The following is a 25,653-nucleotide window of genomic DNA, read 5'->3' on the forward strand; positions in this document are numbered from 1 at the left end:
AGCTGTGAAGTAATGAAAATGACACAGGATTTGAGGATAGAAGGTCTGGGTTTCATTATCAACTCTTTTGTATGCTACAAACTCCTCTTCTGTGGCTTTAGTTTCCTCATGTGTAAAGGAGGGATAAAAACATTCACACTGGTAACATACACAAAGTATCCTATAAATGTTAAGTGCTACATATTTTTTTTCATACTGAATAAGTATGGCAAACAAATCTTTGACTTGATGCTAACATTTAAAATAACTTTTCAAGTGTGCCTGGGTGGCTCAGTCAGTTGATCCCAGGGTCATGAGATCAAGCCCCACATCAGACTCCCTGCTCAGTGGGGAGTCTGCTTCTCCCTCTCCCCCAGCTTGTGCTCTCTCTCTTACTCTCTCAAATAAAATAAAATCTTGGGAAAAAAAAAAACTTTTCAAATCTAATGTATACACCTTCTTCAGGGCTTTCTAGTGAAAAAAAAAAGTCATGAAAAATTCTAACCCACATTATTAGAATGTAACTAGTGGGAACATGGAATTTTCTATACCTTCATTAAGACAAGGCTTTTGTAGAGGTGGGAGGGTGGGGTAGATATGGAGGAGGGAGATCAGTGAGAATTCCAGAAAAATCAAGGGACTAGGAAAGACTAAGACCGAAAGGCAAGGAGAGCATTAACCAGTGGTGGTCCATTCCTATCTTAGTAAAGCCGCACAACTTCTCTTCCCACACCTTCCCTCCTGTAGACAGGCTACCTTTGTTCTACATTTCCACAACATATAGATACATTGTTTGTATTATACTTATTTTCACATTTGCTTGTTCCTTTAGGGTGTTCTTAAATCTTGTTATGTGTATTTGGCTCCTCCCTCTTTCCACCAATTAAATGGAAACTTATCTTCATTTTCCCTAGGTATCTAGTATATAATTCTGTACCTAATGATTTCTTAATAGAGCTTATTTTCTGACTTCCCTTAGCATGTTTCCTTCCCTTTAGGCAGATTCTGGACACTCAACCCCAGTAACTTGTTACTGCCATCTACCCTGCCTGAAGAGCCCCTTGGGGCCTGAGAAGCTCCACTCTGCCCCACCTTCCTCCTCACTTGGTCTCAGCAAGATTCTCCCAGCAGAAGCTGAAGATGCTGAAGGAGCTCTCCAGGGCATGTGCACACTCATCTGGCTTCTTATCCCCAGGAAGGCCAAAAATACAGAGGAACATGCAGCCCTGAGACAGATGACAAAGAAGGAAAAGAGAAGTTTACATAGGGAAAGAATATGCTTGCCTCAACTGGACCAACTCCCCTGAATGCAGCCAGAGCCTTTCCCCACTCGTTTTCTGTTAGAAATGTTGAATTCTACAGGATTCATGAAATGGACACTCTGGGCCATATCAACACGGAGATTTAAGAAAAAAAAAAAAGAAAATCTTAATTTAACTCTTTAAGGAACTGAAATTTCAAACACAAGAAAAACTGATGTCAAGAACTTTTCAAAAATTCTATTTCTAGTATATGCCTTGAGTTAAGCCTATCTGCCCACATTTTATTCACCCACAATGTCATGTATTATGATATTACTCTTTTTCAATCTCCTCAATTATCAGAAATATCTGATTTACTTTACTAATAGAGCCAGACAATTATTCTTTTGCTCTACCAAAGATTTTCAACAAGAATTAAATGAAAAAAGGACATGGAGAATAATCCTCAGTTACCCTGAAAATTAAATTAACTAGAACATCCCATTCTTTAACTATTATTAGTTGAACTTTCAGTGTCATACAGCTTGTCACAAAATAAATAGCAGGGAATCTGACTTACACATGTGTTATGTGAAATACAAGACTATTATTCTTCACTCACCTTTAACACTGATGAGTCAAGTTTCCTTGTACTTACTTTCTCAAACATAAAGATCCGGCTTAGCTGGCCACCCCCTTTCTCTATGACTGTGGAGATGTACAGGGCAGCCTCCTGGATAAGATGACACAAATGCAACATCCATGCTGTCTTGTGGAACTCTAGGCTGACCAAAACCATAGTCACAGTACGGAATTCAGATATATACTCCATAGGCTGCCCTTCATCAATCTACAAAAAACACGGTCAGTTATCTTGCCAATATCTTCAACATTCAATATCATGTTTAGCCATTGAAATTCTGTATTCCATGGTGAGTATGACAAAATAACTTACAGATGTCAGACTAAAAACCTACAATTCAGGTTTGAAAAGTATAGAAGATGTACAAACCAGTGCACTTGGAATTAAAACTGTTTGACTTTCAACCTAATTCACTGATGATATTTGCCAGGCTTTTAGGTTTTCTCTTTATAAGTTAGATATGTTCATTCTATTAGTCATTATATCACTTACTAAAGGATTCATATAAATTCATATATACATAATAGATCAACACATATTTACCAAACATATACTCTCTTCCCTGTTTACAATGTACCAGCTTCTTGAGGGACAAATTGAAAAAACAATATAGCTTCCACTTGCAAGAACTGAGAAATCTGAGGGTATGATACGTTATCACAGTAATTGGTACAAATGGGGAAACCTGCTGGCATTACAATGGAGAGCAGGAGATGAACTCGATCAGTATGAAAAGGTGATCACATATAAATGTACACCTGTCAACATAAACATACACACAATCTACACGGTGACTCAAGAATTAGGAATAACCTTCTTCAAAAGGTTTTTCATTATGTGCTTCCTCAGGGTTTGTTCAAGCGCAAAGTCTGGATCCAACTCCAGGGCAGTTCTTAGAGTATCTGAGAAAAGGAAAACAAACAAAATGTCTCCAGTCATGTGGAAAATTTATCTTTGAAATTTTGGGTTTAGGTAGAAAGGACCAAATAACTTACCAGCACTTGTCCGGTAATGTGGCAGGTAATCAAGGCACTTGTCAAAATGCTCATCAAAATCAAATGGGTCAATGATCCGCATATCTCTTAACTATAGAAAGGAAACTGCTCAATTGTGTACCCACCCACCAACCGGTTTACTGTTGGTCCCTTAACAGAGGGGTTGAGGATGCCATTTACCTTGTTTATCATTTATCTTTCCAGCCTCATTGTTCTGCCTCGTCTAACTTCCTGGGAGAGTATCCCCCACCTCCCTCCAAAATAGAGTTCCAATAGTTGTTGGTTTGGTCAAGCCATATGCAACCACCACCAGAACACTGCCTGTGTAGTAGGAAGGCCTTTTTAGGACATGTGATGGGTAGGACTAGCCTCCTACCTTCACAGCTTCATCCTCCTTCATGATTTCCACTTCAAACATGTACTGCTCACAGAGCTTCCAGCAGTTCCAGGACAAGACAATCTCATTTGCCTGAGCTAAACGCTGAGCTAACTGGACATCATCTACATCCCGCCCAATCACCAAGAGGTACTGTCGCTGCTCATCTCCAACAATAACCTGAGAAATTCGACCGGCAGATAGACCTATCCAGAAAAAAAAGGAGACAAGTGGTGAATAGCCAAACTAAAATGGAAAACTATGCAAAGGGTGGGGTCTGGAATCCTCACATTGCTTTATGCATCAAGCCAATCTTATTATTGCAAAAATATTAGGTGAGCCTAATTTCTTAGATTTTCTTCTGTCTTACGCATACCCAGAGACATTCAAACAAGACCGGGGTTGTATGGGGGTTAGAAGCAAGAGATCCTGGGCTTCTAAGATTCCTCTCTTTAAACTGTTCTTCTAATAAACAGCTAGGTCTTGATGACAGAGACCAAATGGTTATATTCAGAAACTCCTGCCACAGTGACTATACCACCTCTTCAATGTATAATCAAGGCTAAGTGAGTAAACAATATTTTACCCGACTTGGGCTTTGCCATACACTTTTATTCTATCTCCTGTTTTTCTTACCCCAAGGCATTTCTAACTGCTAATATAAAAAACTGATTAACTTGCCAGGGGTAAAAGGACTATATCCAAATAAAGTCTGTCCTTAATTAAGTTACCCAATCTAAGCTAAAAACAAAGGGAAGATAGTTTTAAAAGAATGGCAGAGATATATACTTTTCAACAACATGGCTTAACAGGTAGTCAATTTACCATAATTCCCATAACAATGAAGAAACTAGAAAAAACACACACAAAGTAACAGTTTTAAAGATATTGGACATCAGGTAATGAAGGACAATGTTATCTGAGAGATGGGAAACAAACGAGGTCAACCCTCTGATACCCTAGCTTACTGCATAGAAGAGTTTCCAGGACATCTGGGAGAGGGGAAACTCAGGTATAGTCCAGAGGACTTCTCAAGTTGGGGAAACAGAGCTAGAATCTGAGGAGGTCAAGGCAGCTACAGCTCACAGGGCATTGTGGGTATTGGAGAGAAGTATACAGAGAGATAATTCTAGAGATCTGTACCAGAATCCCCTACAAGTCTTTATCTGAGTACTAAGTACTAATAAGTACATCGTGAGGAAACTATCTGAAACCAGGGAAAGAACCACCTGAAAAGATTAGAAGGAACAATCCCAAATATCACACAGGGCTGGCAATGGTTCCTATTCCCACTAGCCAGAGTGTCAAACTTTATCATTCACAGGATATTAGGTACAGTATGCAGAAGTTTGCCTCAGGAATAGAGCAACGCCAGCTCTAGACTAAACACTGCTGTGGTCCCATCCAACAAAGTTTAAAAACAAAACCTGAAAAATCAAGCTAACTGCATCCCAGAACTATGCTCAAAAATACTTATATAGAAGTATATTAAAAAATCCAGCATCCAACAAGGTTAAATTCACAATGTATGGCACCCACTAAAAATAACCAGTTATGCAAAGAAAAATATGATCCACAATGAAGAGGAAAATCAATCCCAACTCAGAATAGTACAGATGACACAATTAGTAAATTAAAAAAACATTAAAAGTTATAATTATATTCAAGAACTTAGAAAAATGACTGAACAAGTAGAGACATTGAAAAAAGTCTGTACACCTGAAAAATCAGCAATAGAAACTATCCAAAATGAAACACAGGGAGAAAAAAAGAAACAATGAACACAGGATCAGTGTAGGACAATTTCAAGCAGCCTAATATGTAATTGGACAGAGGAAGAGGAAGAGAGAAAAAATTACTTGGAAAAATAATGGAAGAACATTTTCTAAATTTAATAAAACCCAAACCCCTATAGATCCAGAATCTCAATGAGCTGCGAGCACAAGAAAAATGAAGAAAACTAGACCAAGGGACATCATAATCAGAATACCCAAAACCAGTGATAAATAAAAAAAAAAACAATAAGAGCAATCAGGATGGGGAAAAGACATATATAAAGAAACAAAGATAAAGATGAAAGTAGATTTCTTGTTGGAAATGCTCAAGCTAGAAGACAATGGAACAACTTTAATGGAAGAGAAAAAATCCCCATCAACCTAGAATCCTATACCCGGTAAAAATACCTTTCAAAAAATGGGTGAAATATTTTTTTCAGACTTACAAGAGCTTAACTAAAACATGTCCAGCAAATCCACACTATGAGAAATATTAAAAGGAGTTCTTCCAAGAGACAATGATTAAGTGTTAACAAGGACATGGACAAAGTGAACAGATAAACAAACTGTGGCTATATCCATAGAATACTACTCAGCAGTAAAAAGTAATTAACTATTGATACATGCTACAATATTTTTTAAAATGAAAAATAATCTCTAAAGACAGATTAGAGACTTCTTGAGGATAGGGAGGGGAGTAGGAAGAGAGATTATAAAAGGGTATATGTAAACTTCAGTGAGTGATGGATATGTACATTATCATAACTGTAGTGATGGTTTCAAAAGTATACAAATATGTTATGTAGGGTATCAATTATGAATTATCTATCAATAAAGCAAAAAACAACAACAAAGATACTGGGACAGAAGAGATGCCATTTAATTCAGAATATAATTCTTCAGGCTATTCCTCAAAATATAAGTGAATAGGCAGAGTCAACTTTTGCCCTTCATTCAGAAACCTGTTGATGTTTCTGGGCTTCTGTGAAGGAGCTTTGTGTATAGAGTTTCTCCTCTAATCCTGATTCTGTCACTGGTGAAATTTTTGTCTGTGTGTAGCTTTTAAATCTTTATTGTATTGTATTACATTTTTGATTATGTAATATAAAAACATAGTTCAAAAATAAAACTATATAAAGAATACACATTAAAAATTCTTGATTCTGACTTATGGGGAAGATGGTGCAAAAAGAGGACCCTACACTCATCCTTTCCCACAGACACAACTAAATAACACTTGCATCAGAGCAAAAACCCAGAAAAGGACCCCAAGATTGGCCCAAAAAACTCCATGCCTAAATATAGAGAAGAGGCCACATTGGAGAGGGTAGAAAGGGGGAGGATGCAGTGGGAACCTAAACCCCATGGGTGTGACCACTGGAGGGAAGGAACCATAGGCAAGAAGAGTGGCAAGAAACATACTGGGGGAGCTTAAAAGGGAAAGAGAAATTCCTGTAGAATTGGCTTTGAAAATCACAGGGTCCAAATTTCATGAGTGTTTATAACCAGTGGGACTTAAAGCCTGGAACTTTAAAAAACAGTGGCGTTGGCTCTGAGAGAGCTCAGCTAGTGATAGGAAGCTGAGCCTCTGCCCTTAAAAAGACAGCACAGCAAACAGCTTGCAGAGATACAACCTGGAAGCAAAGTTTGAAAGGCACCTGTAGCTTATGGGAAGGAGAGTTAATAACTAATCTCAGAGTTTGCTGAGGGACTTCTCCAGGAACAAAGGAGCTAGAAGGTGCCATTTCCCTCTCCTAGCCCTCATAAACACACAGCCACCTGTGGGAACAAGTGCAGTGTGGCACTTACTCCCTAACATGCTTACACTGTGCCCTGCCACTGCCAACCAGACCTGCCTCAGTCCTGGTGCTGTAGATATCCTCTCCCAGAAGACCCAGGCAATCTGCCAACACTGCATCTCCCAACCTCTCATGGAGGATGCACACACTTTGTTAAAATTGCATACCCTGCCCTTGTGTGCTGCCCAGAGTGCCCAAAACCTCTGGCCTCTGCAGCAGCTGCATGTATCCTGTGGAGAAGGACCCGTGCCACCTAGCCAAAAGTGCACATCCCACCACTTTTTTAAAAAGATTTTATTTATTTATTCATGAGATACACACACACACAGAGGCAGAGACAGAGGCAGAGGGAGAAGCAGGCTCCATGCAGGGAGCCTGATATGGGACTTGATCCTGGGACCACGGGATCAATGCCCTGAGCTGAACGCAGACACTCAACTGCTCAGCCACCCAGGCATCCCCCACCCACTACTTTCAAGAGCAAGAGATGTAGCTGACTTTCCTAATACACAGAAACAGACATAAATAGGTAAAATGATGGGACAGAAGAATACATCACAAATGAAAGAATAGGACAAAACCACAGCAAGAGACCCAAGTGAAATGGAAATGAGTAACATGGCTGTTTGCAAATTTAAAGTAATGATCATAAAGATACTCAAGAAAAAAGAGGAGGACATCAGTGAGACCCTTAAGAAAGAGATAGAAAACATAAAAAAGAACCAATCAGAGATGAAAAATGCAATAAATGAAATAAAAAATAAACCTGATAGAATAAATAGCAGGGGGAAGAAGCAGTGGAACAAATTCATGAACTAGAAGACAGAGTAATGGAAAGTAATCAAGCTGAACAAATGAGAGAAAAATAGAATGACACAAACTGACAATAGACTTAAGGGAACTCAGTGATGCCTTCAGGTATAATAACATTAGCATTATAGGGGTTCCAGAAGGAGAAGAAAGGGAAAAAGGAGGAAAATTTATTTGAAGAAACAGTAGCTGAAAACTTCCCTAATCTGGGAAGGAAACAGATACCTAGATCCAGGAGGCACTGAAATACCCCAACAAAATCAACCAAAGGTCTACACTAAGACACACATAGTAATCAAAGTGGCAAAAAGGAGTGTTCAAGAAAAAAAAACTTCTAAAAATATTTATTTATTTGAGAGAGAGAGAAGTGGGAGGGGAGAGGGAAAGAAAAACTTTAGCATACTCTACATTCAGCACAGAACTTGATGTAGGGCTTGATCTCATGATCCTGAGATGATGACCTGAGCCAAAACCAAGAGTCGGATGCCCAACTGACTGTGCCACCCAGGTGGCCCCAAGGGAAAAAATTTTTTTTAAGTAGCAAGAGAAAAGACAGTGGTATTTATTCCCAAGATGCAAATCTGGTCTAATATTCACAAATCAACATGATATATCACATCAATAAGAGAAAGGGTAAAAACCATATGATGAAATATGAAATATGAAAAAATATCTGACAAAGTACAACATCAATTTGTGATAAAAGCTCAACAAAGTAGATTTAGAGGGACCATCCCTCAACATAACAAAGGCCATATATTAAAAAAAAAAACACAGCGAACATCATTCTTAATGGGGAAAAACTGAGAACTTTCCTTCTAAGGTCAGGAATAAGATAGGGATGTCCATTTCACTACCTTTATTCAACGTAGTGTTAGAAGTCCTAGCCACAGCAACTGGACAACAAAAAAGAATAAAAGGCATCCAAGTTGGTAAGGAAGAAGTAAAACTATCACTATTTGAAGATGACATGATACTATAAAACCCAAAACACTCCACCAAAAACCTATATGAACTGATAAATGAATTCAGTAAATTTGCAGGACATAAAATCAATGTGCCGAAATATGTTGCATTTCTATACACTAATAATGAAGCAGTAAAAAGAGAAATTAAGAAAACAATCCCATTTACAACTGTACCAAAACCAGTAAAATACCTAGGAATAAACCTAATGAAAGAGGTCAAAGACCTGTACTCTGAAAACTATACAACTGATGAAAGAAATTGAAGAGGACACAAAGAAATGGAAAGACATTCCATGCTCACAGATTGGAAGAACAAATATTATTATGTCTATACTACCCAAATCAATCTATAGATTTAATGCAAACCTCATCAAAATCCTAACAGCATTCTTCATAGAACTAGAACAAATACATCTAAAATTTGTATGGAAACTTAAAAGACTCTGAACAGCCAAAGAAATTTTGAAAAAGCAAAGCAAAGCAGGAAGTATCACAATTCCAGGCCTCAAGTTATATTATAAAGCTGTAGTCATCAAAACAACATGGTACCGGCACAAAAACAGATGATCAATAGATTAGAATAGAAAAGCCAGAAATAAACTCACATTTATATGGTCAATTAATCTTGGACAAAGCAGGAAAGAATATCCAATAGGAAAAATACAGTCTCTTTCAACAAATGGTATTGGGAAAACTGGTCAGCTACATGTAAAAGAATGAAACTGGACCATTTTCTTATACCATATACAAAAAATAAACTTGAAATGGATTAAAGACCTAAATGTGAGACCTGAAACTATAAAAATCTAGAAGAGAGCACAAGCAGTAATCTCTCTGACATTGGGCATGCAACATTTTTCTAGAAATGTCTCCTGAGGCAAGGGATACAAAAGCAAAAATACACTATTGGGACTATATCAAAATAAAGAGTTTCTGCACAACCAAGGAAACAACCAACAAAACTAAAAGACCATCTATGGAAGGGGAGAAGACATTTGCAAATGACATATCTGATAAAGGGTTATTATTCAAAATATAAAGAACTTACACAACTCAACATCAAAAAACCCCAAATAATCTAAGAAAAAATGTGAAGACATGAATAGACATTTTTCCAAAGAAGATGACGAACAGAGACATGAAAAGATGCTCAACATCACTCATCATCAAGGAAAAGCAAATCAAAACTACAATGAGGGGCACCTGGGTGGCTCAGTGGTTGAGTGTCTGCCTTTGGCTCAGGTCGTGATCCTGGGGTCCTGGGATCAAATCCTGTGCATTAGGCTCCCCATGGGGTGCCTGCTTCTCCCTGTGCCTATGTCTCTGCCTCTCTGTGTGTGTCTCTCATGAATAAATAAATCTTTAAAAAAACTACAATGAGATATTACTTCACACCTGTCAGAATGGCTAAAATCAAAAACACAAGAAAACAAGTGTTGGGGAGGATGTGGAAAGAGGAAACTTCTTGCACTGTTGGTGGGAACAAATACAAACTGGTGCAGCCACTGTGGAAAATAGTATGGAGTTTCCTCAAAAAGCTAAAAAGAGAACTACCCTATAATCTGGCATAGTGTGATTACTACAAAAAATACAAAAACACTACCTCAAAGGGATACATGCTCCCCTATGTTTATAGCAGCATTATTTACAATAGCCAAACTATGGAAGCAGTCCAAGTGTCCATTGATAGATGAATGGATAAAGAAGATAGGATATATATGTATACAATGGAATATTATTCAGCCATAAAAACAATGAAATCTTGCCACTTGCAGCAACATGAATGGAGTTAAGAGTATAATGTTGAATAAGTCAGAGAAAGACAAATATGTGATTTCACTCATATGTGGAATTTAAGAAACAAAACAAATGAGCACAGGGAAAAAAGAGAGGGAAAAAGCCAAACCAAGAAACAGACTGAACTAGAGAGAACAAACTGGTGGTTATCAGAGTGGAGGTGGAAGGATTAAATAGGTAATGGGGTTTAAGGAGGGCACTTGTGAAGAGCACTGAGTGATGTATGAAATTGTTGAATCACTATATTGTATACCTTAAACTAATATAACACTGTATGTTAATTATACTGGAATTAAAACAAAATTTAAAAATTCTTGATTTCACCTATATATCTATCTACACCATTTTCCTCCAGTAGATAACTTTTAGTAGCTTCTTATGTATCTTTCCAGTGTTTATACAAACATGAATAAGAAAAATTCTTTTTTCATCTTTATATAAAAAGTAGCATACCAAACACAGTGCTTTGCATCTTGCTTTTTCTCAGTTATATTTTGAAGATATTGTTATATCAGAATCTCTTTTTCTAAGTTGCAGAAAATCAGGCAGCCTGGGTGGCTCAGTGGTTTAGCGCTGCCTTCCGCCCAGGGCTTGATCCTGGAGACCAAGGATCAAGTCCCACATCGGGCTCCTTGCATGGAGCCTGCTTCTCCCTCTGTGTCTCTGCCTCTCTCTCTCTCTCTGTGTCTCTCATGAATAAATAAATAAAATCTTAAAAAAATAAAAATAAAAACTAAGTTGCAGAAAATCTTATTGAGTAGACATATTGTTTATTCAACCAGTCTCCTATAGATTTTCAACCTTTAATTACAAACCATATTGCAACCAATAATCTTGTACCTATAATACTTCATACATATTTAGGTATAACTGTAGGATAAATATTCAGAAGTGGGACTGCTAGGTTGAAGAATAAATGCGTTTGGAATCTCAACAGAGATTACCAAAATTATTCTTCATAGAAGTTGTACTGCTCAACAGCAGTTGTACTCCCACCAGCAGTATGTATGGGTGTTTATTCCTCATTGCCTCATCAACAGTGTGTGCAGCATCTGAATTTTTGGTATCTATAGGTGACAAATAATCTCAATGTACTTTCATTTGGCATTTTTCTTATGAAATTGAACATCTTTTCACATGTAAAAAGATGTATTTCTTTATCTATATGTTATTAATTCATGTGCTTTCCCACATTTCTCTTAAAATGTTAGTCTTTTATTGATTTCTAGGTGTTTTAATATTCAATCTTTGTGTGCATGGTATAAGTCGCAGATATTTTTTTTCCAGGTTGTCATTTATATTTTGAATTTTTTAGTTTTTTTTTTTTTTAATCAATCACTCTTTTAGTAGCAACTACCTATCTTTAGCTGCAGATCCTGGCCTTCTCTGGTATGGTAGATCCCAAATTTCTCCTGTATCTCCAGACTGCATTTTGCGACCAAGGTAATGATGTCACTGAGTTGATTCTGTTTCACTGTCCAGAGTGCCAGGAGCACATTCCCTGCAGACACACAAGACAGGTTGACAGGATGACAGGTATCTGGATTTACCTGATCCGGACAAAGCCCCCAGTGATGCAGAAGATAACATACAAGGTGTCAGGCAAGGTTCCTTGGCCCTGTATATTATGCTTGGTTAAAAAATTGCCTTAGAACCTCAAAACCACTCATCATAAAAAAAAAAAGACAAGATAGAAGCTGAAATGTTCCCAAAATTTAAGAATATTTTTGATAATCTTTCCTCCACCAGTATACAGAATGGGAGGGGCACTAGCTAAGAGGTATTAAAATGTAGGTTCATGTTCAAATATAATTTCAAGGGTGGATTAATTAATTTTAAATTTAAAAAGAGTCCAACTCTGTGGCATATAACTGTTTTCTTTACCGTTCTCTTCTCTTTCTCCAATCTGACTCCTCCCTAGCTTATACATAGCTTTGCTTAAGAGCAGAACTAGGTTTCTCATTAGTTTTCTCATGCAAACAAGTGCTTTATAGGCATTTATTTTTCTGCCATTCAATTAAGCAAAATGTAAAGCACATGTGAACTTAATATGAGCAAAGTATTTCTATTAGATGGAGAAAAACTTTGAGGCAATGACTGTGTCTTTATCTTTGTTTCCCTGGGGCCTGGTACATATTAAATAAACAATACTGAATAAGCAAATAAGCCAAATCCCACCTAAATGTAGTCGTCCTCACCTATAGTCTCTTAAATATTCAGAAAAACTGAAAAATACCTGTGATATTTAGGATATCTCCCCCAAAACACAGCACATCTGAAATCAAGTAGAGAGAGGAAAATGCATAAAAAATAAGACATACTAGATCATGGAAGAATTATATGTATGATCAAAAGAATGGCCTGCTGAGTTTTCCCTCATATGTTCTCTGGTCTGTTTGCTCCCTCCAAAGCTCAGACTCTTTCCTTTCCTTTAGCTTCTCCCCAAATTTGTCAATATCTATATCCAGCTTTAAAAAAAAAAGATTTTATGTATCTCTTCATGAGAGACACAAAGAGACAGAGGCAGAGGGAGAAGCAGGCTCCATGCAGGGAGCCCGATGTGGGACTCGATCCTGTGACTCCAGGCTCACACCCTGGGCCGAAGGCAGGCCTCAACCACTGAGCCATGCAGGAGTCCCTATATCCATCTTTTTGAAAATGAAAGACATACTCCTGTTCTCTTTAAAGACACTCCACTAGGCTCTGGATCCTAGCCCCTCCCATCTTTTCAAGAACTTCACTACCCTTAACTCCTCTCTACTGGATCATTTGCATTAATATCTTAAAAAAGAAAAAGAAAACACAAAGTCAAACTACCTATTCTTGACTCTACCTTCTCTTGCTATTAACTCCATTTTTAGGCTACAACCCAGCAAAAACATTCTCAAGAGTTGGCCATATACAATTTGTTCCTCATTTCCTATTCACTCTTGTTTTCTCTACCATTCTCTTTTCTGCTTTCTCCAATCTGACTTCCAACTCCATCACTTCACCAAAATTTATCAAGATCATCAACAGCATTCACCTTACTAAATTCAGTATTTTTCTCACAGCATTGTACTTTATACCTATTCACTCTTGTTTTCTCTACCATTCTCTTCTCTGCTTTCTCCAATCTGACTTCCAACTCCATCACTTCACCAAAATTTATCAAGATCATCAACAGCATTCACCTTACTAAATTCAGTATTTTTCTCACAGCATTGTACTTTATACCTTTTTTTAAAATTTTTAAAATTTATTTATGATAGTCACACACACAGAGAGAGAGAGAGAGAGAGAGAGAGAGAGAGAGAGGCAGAGACATAGGCAGAGGGAGAAGCAGGCTCCATGCACCAGGAGCCCGACGTGGGATTCGATCCCGGGTCTCCAGGATCGCGCCCTGGGCCAAAGGCAGGCGCCAAACCGCTGTGCCACCCAGGGATACTTTATAGCTTTCATATCGAACCTGGCCAGCCTCAGCCTTCTTTTCCTAGAGACGCTACTCCTTCGGCTTCAAGAACACCACAATATCCTACCTAACTGGCTGCTTTACAGTCTCTTTTGTAGGTTCTTTATCTCTAATCATAATCAATGCTGGAGTCCCTCAAACCTCAGTCTTAGGCTCATTTTCTTTACTTACACCCTTCTCGTGTAGAGTCAATCAGTTCCTAACTTTAAGTAACATCTTTAGGCCATCAACTCACTTTCTGTCTCTAACAGGGGTCTATTCTCTGAGCTCCAGCCTCAATCATACCTACTGATTTCATTTCTCCATTTGAGTGAATTATTGACATCTCAAACTCAGAATCCTTTATTTTCTTTCTCAAAGCCCAATCTTGCCCATCTCAGTGACACCACCACCAAGTCAGTTATGAAAGTCAAAAAAATCTTGAGGGAGAGTCGCTTTCCTCACTACTTCCTACTGATGTCAATATATCAGCAAATCCTGAAAAACACATTTCAAATCATTCATCTCCTTATGGTTCTCCTGTCTTATCTCTAGACCAATGGTTTCTATCTTGGCTGTAACCTTGACTTCAACATTGGAATAGCCTGGGAACTGAAAAAAAATCCTTATCCCTGGGCCTACCCCAAGGTATTCTGATTTAATTGGTCTGGAGTAAAGCCTAGACATCAGGATTTTTAAAAACTTCCTGAGTGGTTATCTATTGTGCTGCCAAGGTTGAGAACCACTATCCTAGAGCAAATCAGCATCATCTCTCCACAGCTGCTACAACTGCCTCTTCTAGCTTCCATTCTTACCACCTGCCCTCCATCAGCTCCCTATAATCCAATCTCCATGAGGCAGTTAAAATGAGCTTTAAAAAATGTAAATCAGATCACATCATCCCCTTACCAGAACCTTTTAACAGTTTCCCTTTGAACAAAAATATATAACCCAACCTCCTTACGGCCTACAGAGTATGATGATCTCCAGTCTCACCTCAAGCCACTCTTCTCCCTGTTGGCTATACATTCGCCACACTGGTTGTCTTAGTTCCTAGAACAAGCCAAGCTTCCTCCCGTCTCAGAAGCTTTGCACTTGGCATTTTTCTGCCTGAAATACTTTACCCCTCTTCACAATATGTTCCTCTCATCCTTTATGTCTCAGCATAAACACTTGAGAGGAGCCTCCTATGATCACCCTAACAGAGAAAATTTCTCATTCTACGATTCTTTTTTACTATTACACCCTATTTGTTTCCTTTGTAAAATATATATATAATCTGTAATTCTCTTGTTTGCTTATTGTATCTCCCACTGGAGATAGTGGAAGGATCTAGTGGAAACTCCTGGGGGGGGGGGCGGATTGTGTCTTATTTTCGCCTGTATTTCTAGTACCCAGCAGTTCCTGGTGTTGTATTACATATATAATTTCTTTCCCTTTCATCTAAACCTGATGGGAAAAATTTAAAGACCTCTTATAACTGGGTTATAAGGGGTTAAGGGGTGAATCAAATAAACAAGTTCCTTAAGGGGATTCCACAAAGTAAGAATTCTGGTGAATTCAGAGACAGAATCAGAGACATGATTGTATGGGTGCTGTTAGTGAGGGAAGGGACTATGACATAAGTATTAAAGGTTTCAGGACCAGAGTAATTCTGTTGGATGGGTCTAACTAAAGTGGAAGCTCCTCAAGAGCAAATGTTTTTGCACACTCTGAACCTTTTACAGTACATATCATAGAGTATGTTCTCAAAACATTTACTGCACATGTAAGGGGCTGTTTTTTTTCTTCTTCCCCAGATTAGACAAATTTCTACAAGCTGAACACATGGCAGAAAAAATGAAGAAAACACTCATTCCTACTTCACAGGATCAAAATAAAATAACAGACTGGAAAGATGTCTATGAACACATAGGGGCGGGCACACGCTGAGTTACTTTTAGAAGAGACAACCTGAGGAATACTTTATTTTGAAATAAAACCCAAACATGCAAAGTAAAAATTACAATCAGTTTGTTGCCTCCCCTTTCTGAACACTGCGTCCACTTCAGGATGTGAGACCAGATAGAATGGCAGATACAGGCAAACAAAACAAAAACAAAAACCTAGCCTGTTGGTAGCAGTAAGAAGAAATAAAAGAAACAAAAGATGAGTAACACTGAAGGCGTAACCCTTTAGTATCTTTTCAAGTAGCCCAGGCCTCCTCCTGTTGTTACAGACGCTCGCTCGGGGAAGCCCGGCACCACGCCTCCTGGCTTCCCCACAGTGGTCACTCACGCTCCACGATGTCACTAATGTAACAGCTGAAGATGCGGGCCAGTTTGTCCATGTCACGTTCCGACTTGCAGCTCAGGCTGCACCTGTCCATTAGTGCTGTGAACCCTAGCCGACAAAACAGAGATGGCGTTAGCGGCGGATCCTGACTTTCAGGCCCTGTTCCACTTCGCGCATCAGGAGTGAGCGAGGTCCTCGCCCTTTAACAAGCGTTAGTACTTGGGGCCGGGCTGGCTGCTGCCTCCTCCGGGAGCCCAGAAAGCCAGCCCTCCCACACACCCCCCTGCGTTTCCAGGAGCTGCACAGGAAGAGTCACCCACAAGCACCCCATTCCTCTCCAGCCAGTCACCCCGTTTCTGCCGTACCCTCGGGAGCTCCCTGGCCAAGGGAGGAAGGAGGGACGGAGAAACCAGTGACGAGGGGGCATGGATGAGAGCTCCATGGAGGGCCCGGGAGGGTGAGCTCCTCCGGGGCAGGTGCCTTCGGATCCGTGACACAAACTCCACCAATATTTAAGGGAGTGAGTCTCGAAGAAGCTGCCGGATCTCTTAATTTCTAGAGCCGCGGCGGGCACACACTTAGGGACCCAAAGAAGAAATTAATTGAGCGGGGGGGGGGGGTGGAGGGGGAGGGAGGAACTGGCTGAAGCAGGATGCGAACTGGGAGAAAACTTGGGCTCAGGGCCTGCAGGGCGGCCCCGCGAAATCGCTGCCTTTTTCTGAGTCTCCTTCCGTTTCCCAAGTGAACTCCGGGGCTACGCCAGACGATCCCTGTAGGCGTCCTCGCGCTCCGAAAGAGCCCCTCCCGGCTTCCCGAGGCGGCGGCGGCGGCGTCCGCCCGGGTCTGTAACCGCCGCGTCTGTAACCGCCAGAGCCCCGCCCCGACGGCCCCTCGGGCGGGGCGGGAGAGCGACGCACCGCCCCTCACCCATCACGTGAACGCCGAGGAGGACGCCCTGGGCTGTGGCCAGCTCGGGTTCCGGTCCCCGGGGCTTCCTGAACACCAGCAGGTCGGGAAGCAGCGCCGCCAACCGGGCCTCCATGGGCCACAGAGGCGGCGCTGCCGCCGGCTGCTCCCCGGTCGCCATGGCGGCGGCGGGGTTGCCCGCCAAGCTACCGGAAACGGGGGTCCTCCGCGTGGCAGCCAATCCGCAACGACGGCCCCGGCGGGTCCCGCCCATCAACCAATCAGTGCGGGGCTCCTCGGCCGCGGGCCCCGCCCCACCTGCCTCGTGCCGCCTGCGCGGGTGCCCAGGCCCGGAGTGGGAGCAGGCTGGGAGGGAGGTGGGCGGGGGGCAGGTGCGCAGGCGTTTTCGAAAGTCAAGAGGACGCTTAAAAATTTGGAATCGTGAAGATGCTTCTGCAATAAAACAGATTATTTCAGATAGTGCCAAGAGACGGGTCTTCTATCACCGGGGTGGAATGCTGGCTCACCTCTGAATTTCTAAGGGCAGCGTTCGATTAGATCTGACAAAGGCAACCTCAGTATGGTTTTTAAATTTAATACCTTTAGGCTAAGGGTATTTACGGGTCAGTCCCTTAACTGTTACGGAGTTTCTTCTATTTCTTTCATCTGCCAGGACGGGTCTATAGGGTGTCTCCCGAGAATGCTCCTGGCGTTGCTTTGCTCTAGTTCCAGCTCCGGGTTCCCTGTGTGGTGATGATTGGCTTATCTAAGGTTGCCCGTCAGTTGCTCAGATTGTTGGAGAATTCACATTAGTAACACGATGAGTGTGTTGTGGATTTTTAGCAATCAGGAAAGTATCCGTGTTTGTACTGCAGAAATAAAAACAAAACCTAAAAACCACAGCTTCACCGTCTTTAGTTTTACAATATCCAATCGATGCTGTTTCAGTGATAACTGACCTGACAATGTGAGGGTTTGGGAGCGAACAGTCCAAAACAAATTCTTGAGGTGTCTTTCGTACACAACAGGTGGTTTATTAAAGCACAGTAACAGGACCATGAGCAAGAGCTGCACTGGGGTTCTGGGGAGTCGCTGATTGTATCAAGTTGGGAGGGTGTTAGGTATAGTTCAAGTCTCTAAGAAATTTGTTAGCAAGGTTTCCAGGAACGTGAGGGGCCATTTATTACATCTACCAAAATCCTAAGTCATGAGACCCTTCAGATGTATATCAGTGGGCCGTATGCTTGGGGGATGATTGCCAACGTGTATCTTGGGGAGTAGCAATAAAAGCAGTTTAAAGGAACTTTTATATGTTAAAGGAGATTTACAAGATCCTGGAGGTTGGGCTAATGTCAAACTAAGGCTGCGTTTTCCCTTAGCAAAGTATTAATATCTAGGCAGTTGAGTTCCTAGAAGAAGGTCACTTTGCCTGTCTCAAGTGCTTGTCAATGGACTGTAAGTCGTAAGGAAGTTTTAACTTTTTTTCTCTATTGCTTTGACCTTTGTTCTCTACATCAATAACTAAAAAGCTTATTTTGCTTGTAGAATTACTTTATCAAATTCTGGTAAACATTTCACTAGTGAGACCATATACAGGATCAGTGCACAGGTGACAAAATACCTCCTCAGTAGGGTGGAGGGCCAAAAGGGAAGAAAAAGACAGGAAGGGCAATATACAACTGGAAGGCCTGGACACTACAAGTTTGACACTCCTGTCTACAGTGGTCCCATGTCTGTCTACAAAGATCATGATTTCAGTATTATAAACACAACCTAGAACCCAAGGAATGTCAAAATTCAAATCATTTTTTAGTTATTTTTACAAATTTATTTTAAAAAATAACAATTGCAGTGACATCAATGATCTGTCATTTGTACTCCCCCTAGTGCTGGGAGAAAAACCTATATTGTTGAGTCCCAAAGGAAAATCAAGACATTATTATCAGGCACCCAACAGCCAGAAAAAGCTCTGTTGGTCCAGTGGTATAGACACTGACATGTTCAATGTACCAGTGCAATTAAAATATATACATTTACAATTATCTTGTCAAAAAGAGCACTCAGGAAGTGAAGTAACTATGCATTGAACCAATTATTCACTCATCCATTCACTCTTTCTGCATCTATGATGTCATCACTACAGTCACAAGGACAAATAAAAGAACTTCTAGTAACAAAGAAAAAGTCCAAATCTCAAACCCCCCACTTTGTGGGTTATTATGGTGTGCTAAAATGGCCAAATAAAAGGGCCATGAGCTATCTGAAATGCAGTGACAAAATGACAACTGAAGCATTTCATTTCAAACAAAACACAACTCAAAACTTATGGAAAAAAAAAAAACACCTGCAACAATATGAGGTTGATATTACTATGTACAAACTTACAGACACAAATAAATAGCATTTTAGAACTGCTGTTGGCTTAGATCTGAGAACTTTCTTTCTGAGCTCTGCATCTTAGAGACTCCTAAACACACCAAGGGATAGAAATTTCTCATTGTTTTTAGTGAACTATCATCCAAAAAACTTGGGCCCTACTGAATAAAGCCAGTGTCTGAAACTTAAAGAGCCAGAAATTTCTAGTGAGCCTACTGAAGGGTTGGCCTCTCCTGACATCTAAAAGATAGGACAGATGATACCAAGGACTAGGGAAATACTTCACTTTTTGCTTTCTTTGCAAAGGTCTGTACCTGTTTCTATCATTACTATTATTTCCCTTTGTGATATTTTCTTCAGAGGGTTTATTTTCTTTTCCCTCTTAATATGATGAAAGTGAAATCACACAAAGTGCCAATCCTTACTCCTGGTATTTAAATCAAACCCAAGTGATCTTCAAAAGAATTACATCTTCCTTGTTTCTAGAGAAGGAAGCAACTCTTTTTGAAATATCTTTATTCCTCCAGCTTCAACATCCAGCAAAGAGAGAGATTTCCGAGGCACAGTCCATCCTGGGAACTGTGGCCCAATGCTTGACCCTGCAGGCATCACCATTACCAACCAGCAGCTTATCCCCAGAACATGGATGCAATGTAAAAACCTTTCTGCTGTACAAGGCCTATGTAGAAAAGGGAAAACATGGAAACTGGCACCGAAGAATCAGCTGCCAGGGGAAGAAAGCGAATGTTCGCTCTCTGGGTCCAGCACAGAACAAAGTGCTGGAGAGAAGCCAACACATTCTCCTTAAAACTTGAGGGGAGTTGGAATACATCCAGGAGAGTGTGATTGAACAATGCTTTCCAGACAGAAACTGTCAAAGAGCACTTCTCAGACTTCTCCCTGTCCATGCTTGTTAAAAGGTTAAAGTATAAATGTAAATTATTCTTTTCATCTTAATGATCCATCCCAGGCATCCATCCATTGGAGAATCATGCTACATGACAAACATGGGTGTGTGTGTGTGTGTATATATATATATATATATATATATATATATATATACTACTTTCTTCTCCTGCTAGACTGAAACATGTGTGAACCCTTCTCTTCCCCACAAATGGTGTCATAAAGCCTATGATTGAAAATCTCTAGGGGCACCTGGGTGACTCAGTCAGTGGAGCATCTGACTCTTGATCTCAGCTCAGGTCTTGATCTCAGGGATGTGAGTTCAAGCCCTGCACTGGACTCCACGCTGGGTGTGCAGCCTACTTAAAAAAACAAAACAAAACAAAACAACCCCTCTAGTTTGGCTTTCTGTTTAGGAGTTACTACAAATGTCCTCAGCACTTCAGCACAGAAGTTGTTCTATGGTTTTGTTTTCTACTTAGGAAAGGCAGTTTCAAAGGTCCAGTACCCTCTAAATTGTCTTTAAAAGTAGCAGAAGCAAGAACTATGGTCCAGATGATCTGTCAGCAGACAAACAGACCACAACTTGTCAAAGCTTTAAAAAAAGAGAGATTCAGCAATTTCTATTTTTAATGCTGGAGTCTTTTGTCATCTATCCCCAGAGTTAGCTTTTTCTTGGCTGGAGTCCAAAAATAACAATCTATCATCTGGGTAGACAGAGATTCCTATTATTACCACAGATTAGATGAATGTATCTCAGAGAATTTATTGTTTCCATGTCATGAGATGGAGCTTCCTTGCTTGGAAGCCACCTCTGAATACAAAGTGTCCAGTGAGTCAGCCTGAGATCCCCCATCAGAGGATAGATGCTGCTTAGATTCCATGGGAAGGAGTGGGCGTAGGCTTCCCTGATTGCAGTCTTGGTTGAGAAGGTTATTCTCCCCTGCTAAGATGGCTGGCTGGCTTCAGAAGCCAACATAAGTGCTGTGTGTGCACTTACGTGCACCGGTCCCTTGCATCATCCTAATCCATGAAATGTCAATGTCATCAACAGTCTGAAATAGGTCCTGTCTGAAAGGGCGAGACAAAGGCTTGCAACTTCAATTTGCCAGACATCGCTGCAATTATAATACTGAGCCACTTATTAAAAACTAAGTGGTTTCTGTCCTGTAGAAAAGGGCAGCACGTAATCGTCAGTGTCCCATCGGAAGAGGTGATCAATTTCCTGGAACAGTGGGAAGCAGTGGCGAGGAACATGACCTTGATCTGCTCCATCACATGGCCTGGGGTTAGGACACTCGGATGATCTGTGTCATTGCTTCTTCATCTGCTTGGTTTGGATCCTAAAGACAAAGAATAATAGTGATTAAAATCCTCTGCAGAAGTAATAGGGAACTCAAGGCTCTAACTCCTCCTCATCAAGGAGGAATACATACAATTTTGCTAAATACACCAAAGGCCAATAATGCATCTAAGTCTACCTACATGGATTAAAATGCAGCTCCATAAGGAAAGAAGAAATAACAAACCTTTGCATAAAAGGACTGTTAAGTCCAGCCTGGCATTCCATTTCCAAGCACTCCAGAGTTGACAGTGTATCTCTTTCCTAAGAGAACCCTGTGTTGTACTTTACCTTTCAAGTTTAAGGGTCCTGAGGTGGCCAAGACAAATCATGTCATGCTTTATTTTTGTGTGATGGTTTTCTGATCATATTTAAATACTAAGCACTCAGTATTTAGGCCGGAAAGGACATTGGCCTTTATTTTAATGCACTCATTTTGTAGGTAAATCCAAAGCCTAGATGGATAAAGTGATTTGCCTGGACTAGAGTGAAAAAAGTTAGTCAGCAACCCAGCAAGAAATAACACCCAAATCTCTTGGCTCCCATTTAACCTTCTTTCCACTAAATTCTGCCTGCTGCCTCCCACTTAAAACCTGCAGTGTTAAGACAAGCATCAGTCCTTTGAAACTTTTTCCAACACTCCACAATATCCGCCTTTAGTTCCTCCACACCAAGGCTCTGAAGTTTCAACTGATGGGATCTAAGAAAAAGCTAAAAGATTTCTGGAGGTGGTAGGACTGCAGTGGGGTCTTGAACAATGAATAAGAACAATAACCAGCATTTACTGAGGCCTCAAAATAATAATGTGCTACGTAGGTGTCCAATGTGGCTTACTGCACAAAATCCCCACAATGGTCCTATGAAGTATCAACAACAGCAGCCTATTTCACAGGTGAAGGAACTCAGGCCAAAGGAAGCCAAGTACCTTGATCAAAATCCTATTGCTAGCACACAGAATTAGGAGAGTTCCTAGCATTACATCCATAGATGGCACTCTAGATCCAAATACCGCCGGAACAGATGATGAGAAAGCAGGGGCTCCCAGACTACAGGTAGGAATGAATAGCACTAAAAAAGGAATTTGTGCTGATGTGTGGAAATACTGAGGATTCCCAGTCTGACACTGAAAGGGGTGAGGAGGCCAAGCTGCTTGGATGTCATACAGAAACAGCTTGGGATCTGATGCGGTAAGAAATGAAAACCAACATGATTTAAAAAACACTAGCTTATAAAAACTGATTTGACAACAGTGTAAGTGAGATATAATGGTCACACAGAATAAAGTATCAGGAAATGAGAGGAATCTAAGAATTCAACAAACATTTACCAAGTGCTTGTTCTGGACTGGGCATTATGCTAAGTCCAGTCAATACAATGGAGAACAAAACAACTCTCTACTCTCTACACAGCTAACAGTCTAGTGAAGAAGGCATCAACTGCACAATTACACAAATAAAACAAGTTGACTATTTTGATGCTCAAGAAGAAAAGGAAGATATGAAAAAATGAGGTGCAAGAGATCTACCCTGGTTCTAGCCTCAGATTTAAACCAAGACCTGAAAGGTACAAAAGATCCAATCACACAAGAAGATGGAAGTGAAAAGCTTTAGAGATTAGCTATTTTCAAGACAAAGGTCCTATGGCAGGAGACAGACCAATGAACAGTACAGCAACAGCATAAAGACCAAGAGCAGGAGGAAATGAAGCCAGAGGTAGGCAGGAGCTAGATCACACCAGTGCCTTTCTGGCCATTGGTAAGCACTCGGAATTTTAGTCTATGTGCATGTGGGAAATGGCAGGCATGGAAGTGGTATAAGCAGGATGGTGATGTGAGATGACACACATTTTAAGAAGACCCCAGGAAGATGTGCAGAATGGATGACAGGAGCATAAGAATGGGAGAAAGGATACCAATAGGCAGCTGTTACATAAACTGAAGCAAAAGAAGAGAGGATTTTTCCAGGCTGATGTCAGTTGGAAGGGAAAAAATGAAAACTGATTCAGATTTTATTCTAAAGGTAAAACCAAGAGGACTTTTTCAAGAATTGAACAATTCAAGCTTTAGCAACTCGGTGGATAGACAGGTCACTCATTGAGATAAGTGACTGGTTGAGGGATAAAAAAATAGAATAAAAACCAAGAGTTCTATTTTGGAAATACTGATTCAGAAATGCTGATAAGTATAATCAGCGGAATCAGATGTAAGAATCAGTGAAGAACAGCAGTTACAAATACATTCTGGAATTACACTGGCTTTAAATTTCAGGTGCACCATTTTATTAGTTATTTTTACCTTGGGCAAACTACTTAACCTCTCTAAGCCTCAGATTCAACTGAAAAATGGAAATAAGAATTCTCACCTCATGGGGCTTGAGGTTGCTCTAAAGATTCAATGAAAAAAAAAATGCTTATGGTAATGGCTGACACACAGCAGTTAAGTGTTAGCTGCTGCTGGTCATGCTATTACACTAAAGAAACCATAAAACTTTTAAAACAAAGAAAAGTGAGAACTCTAAGAAGGAATTAATAGTAACAACTGGCAAAGATGAGAAAGAAAAAAGGCCACTGGACTGAACACCTATAGTGCTTTAAGGTCAAAAGGAATCTAAGAGACACAACATTGCATTCAACTAGAGAATGTAATTAGTCTCTGGTGTGAAAGTAAGAAGAGGACTCTGAATGCTCTTCCCAAGAAAATACACGGCAAGAAGAGAAGAATAAAATGTATCATACTCACCTGCATATGGGGACTATCCTTTTCCTTTGGAGAGAAAAACCGTCCACCTTCACCACGCTTCCGAGCCATGGCGTGACGGTGCCGAGACTCATGCAGGTATTTCTAAAAAACCAGAGAAATAAATAAAGGTACTAGTTGGAACCAGCATGGTTATCTCATGCACAAATCCTCTTCTCTGAAGTTCAGGGAAGCTATCATCAGAGCCACCAGGGGCAATTATAACTGTGAATTATGGAAAAAGAGTAAACTATAGGCAGCAGCTGAACTGTGTATTAACTACCATAAAGATCTAAGTGCTAAACGGATAATAAAGATTCCTCAAAGGTGTAGCAACGATCACTATCTATACTTCTCTATCCCCTCTCCTTTGCTTCAGTAACAGATCAAATTTTAGTTGAGCAAATGGCAGTTCAGTAAAAAAAAAAAAAAAAAAAAAACACACAAACAAAAAACCAAAAGCCTGCATTTCTTGGCCTCATCTGCAGGTAAGTGGCCATGTAATAAAATTTTGGCTAATGAGATTTATAGAGCTTCATGAAAGTTTCCTTGAGGAAGAATGCTCTTCTTGTTCTCTTTCTTCCTAGGCTGGAACCCAACCCATCATCCTGGACTGTAACTAACATACTAAGGCCATCAGAATAGTGACACCAGAGGAGAGAGGATCATAAGAACTGACCGTGGAAATGGACTACCAGCCCAGGACAATCTCTCTCCAGACTTTTTTTATGTAAGAAAAAAAATAAACTCTTTTTGAAGCCACTGTTACGGTTTTGTTATTGTAGCTGCGGCCACACGGAATGATGACAAATGCTAACTTTAACAAAAGATAACTTCTATTTACTTTCATTTGTTTGGAAGGTGCTCAAGGAGACAAACCATATAAAAGGTAATTTCAAAAGTACGTCCCTGCCCTTTCTCTTTCTTCTTTCAGTTGTTATACACACCCTTCTTTCCTTTGGAATTTTCCCTTCTGCCTCTAGTTTAGCCCGGGCTTGCCTCCTCTTTAGTATACGGTGGTACTGTTTGGCATTCACATAGAGAGGCTCTTCTTCGAGCATCTCTGCCCCAGGGAGAGGAATTCTTTGGATAGCAGGTACGGAGCCAGCACCAGGCACCATCTGTGTGAAGAGAAAACCACAGGTTATTAAATAGTGGCATATAAGACAAAGGAAACTATTTCTTGGCCCCTATTATTTTTTTCTAAATGCTACAAAGAGTAGCTTTTATAGAATACTTAGTTAAATGCAGATTCCTGGAGAACATTAACACTCAAGGTCTGCATTTTAAACCAACATTCCA

At 40.3% G+C, this 25,653-nt stretch overlaps 2 protein-coding genes across 22 annotated transcripts in view; both read right to left on the reverse strand.

Annotated features, from left to right (window-relative positions):
- The window catches only part of LOC144317549 (adenylate cyclase type 10-like), a 44,850-nt gene extending 27,629 nt beyond the window's left edge, over positions 1-17,221 (reverse strand). For 3 of the 10 annotated variants that reach the window (XR_013383544.1, XM_077904102.1, XM_077904103.1), the window contains exons 1-9: positions 17,015-17,221; positions 16,091-16,195; positions 12,620-12,658; positions 11,741-11,884; positions 3,235-3,440; positions 2,859-2,949; positions 2,677-2,765; positions 1,879-2,070; positions 1,084-1,205 (exon numbers count right to left, since the gene is read on the reverse strand). Coding sequence is in view for 9 of the 10 variants with exons in the window: in XM_077904102.1 (XP_077760228.1) it covers positions 1,084-1,205; positions 1,879-2,070; positions 2,677-2,765; positions 2,859-2,949; positions 3,235-3,440; positions 11,741-11,884; positions 12,620-12,658; positions 16,091-16,195; positions 17,015-17,174 (1,148 nt within the window). In the remaining variant the exon portion in view is untranslated. The other 7 variants (XM_077904096.1, XM_077904095.1, XM_077904094.1 and 4 more) reach the window with 5 other exon arrangements.
- A 1,574-nt stretch (positions 17,222-18,795) lies between these two features.
- Positions 18,796-25,653, reverse strand: part of NFYA (nuclear transcription factor Y subunit alpha) — a 29,089-nt gene continuing 22,231 nt past the window's right edge. For all 12 annotated transcript variants that reach the window (XM_077904109.1, XM_077904108.1, XM_077904105.1 and 9 more), the window contains 3 exons: positions 25,299-25,472; positions 24,355-24,456; positions 18,796-21,618 (listed from right to left, as the gene is read on the reverse strand). In XM_077904109.1, coding sequence (XP_077760235.1) covers positions 21,565-21,618; positions 24,355-24,456; positions 25,299-25,472 — 330 coding nt within the window. In that variant the 3' untranslated portion in view covers positions 18,796-21,564. The remainder of the gene's footprint in view (positions 21,619-24,354; positions 24,457-25,298; positions 25,473-25,653) is intronic.

This window comes from Canis aureus, chromosome 7 (genome assembly GCF_053574225.1).
Source record: "Canis aureus isolate CA01 chromosome 7, VMU_Caureus_v.1.0, whole genome shotgun sequence".
Lineage (NCBI taxonomy): Eukaryota > Metazoa > Chordata > Mammalia > Carnivora > Canidae > Canis > Canis aureus.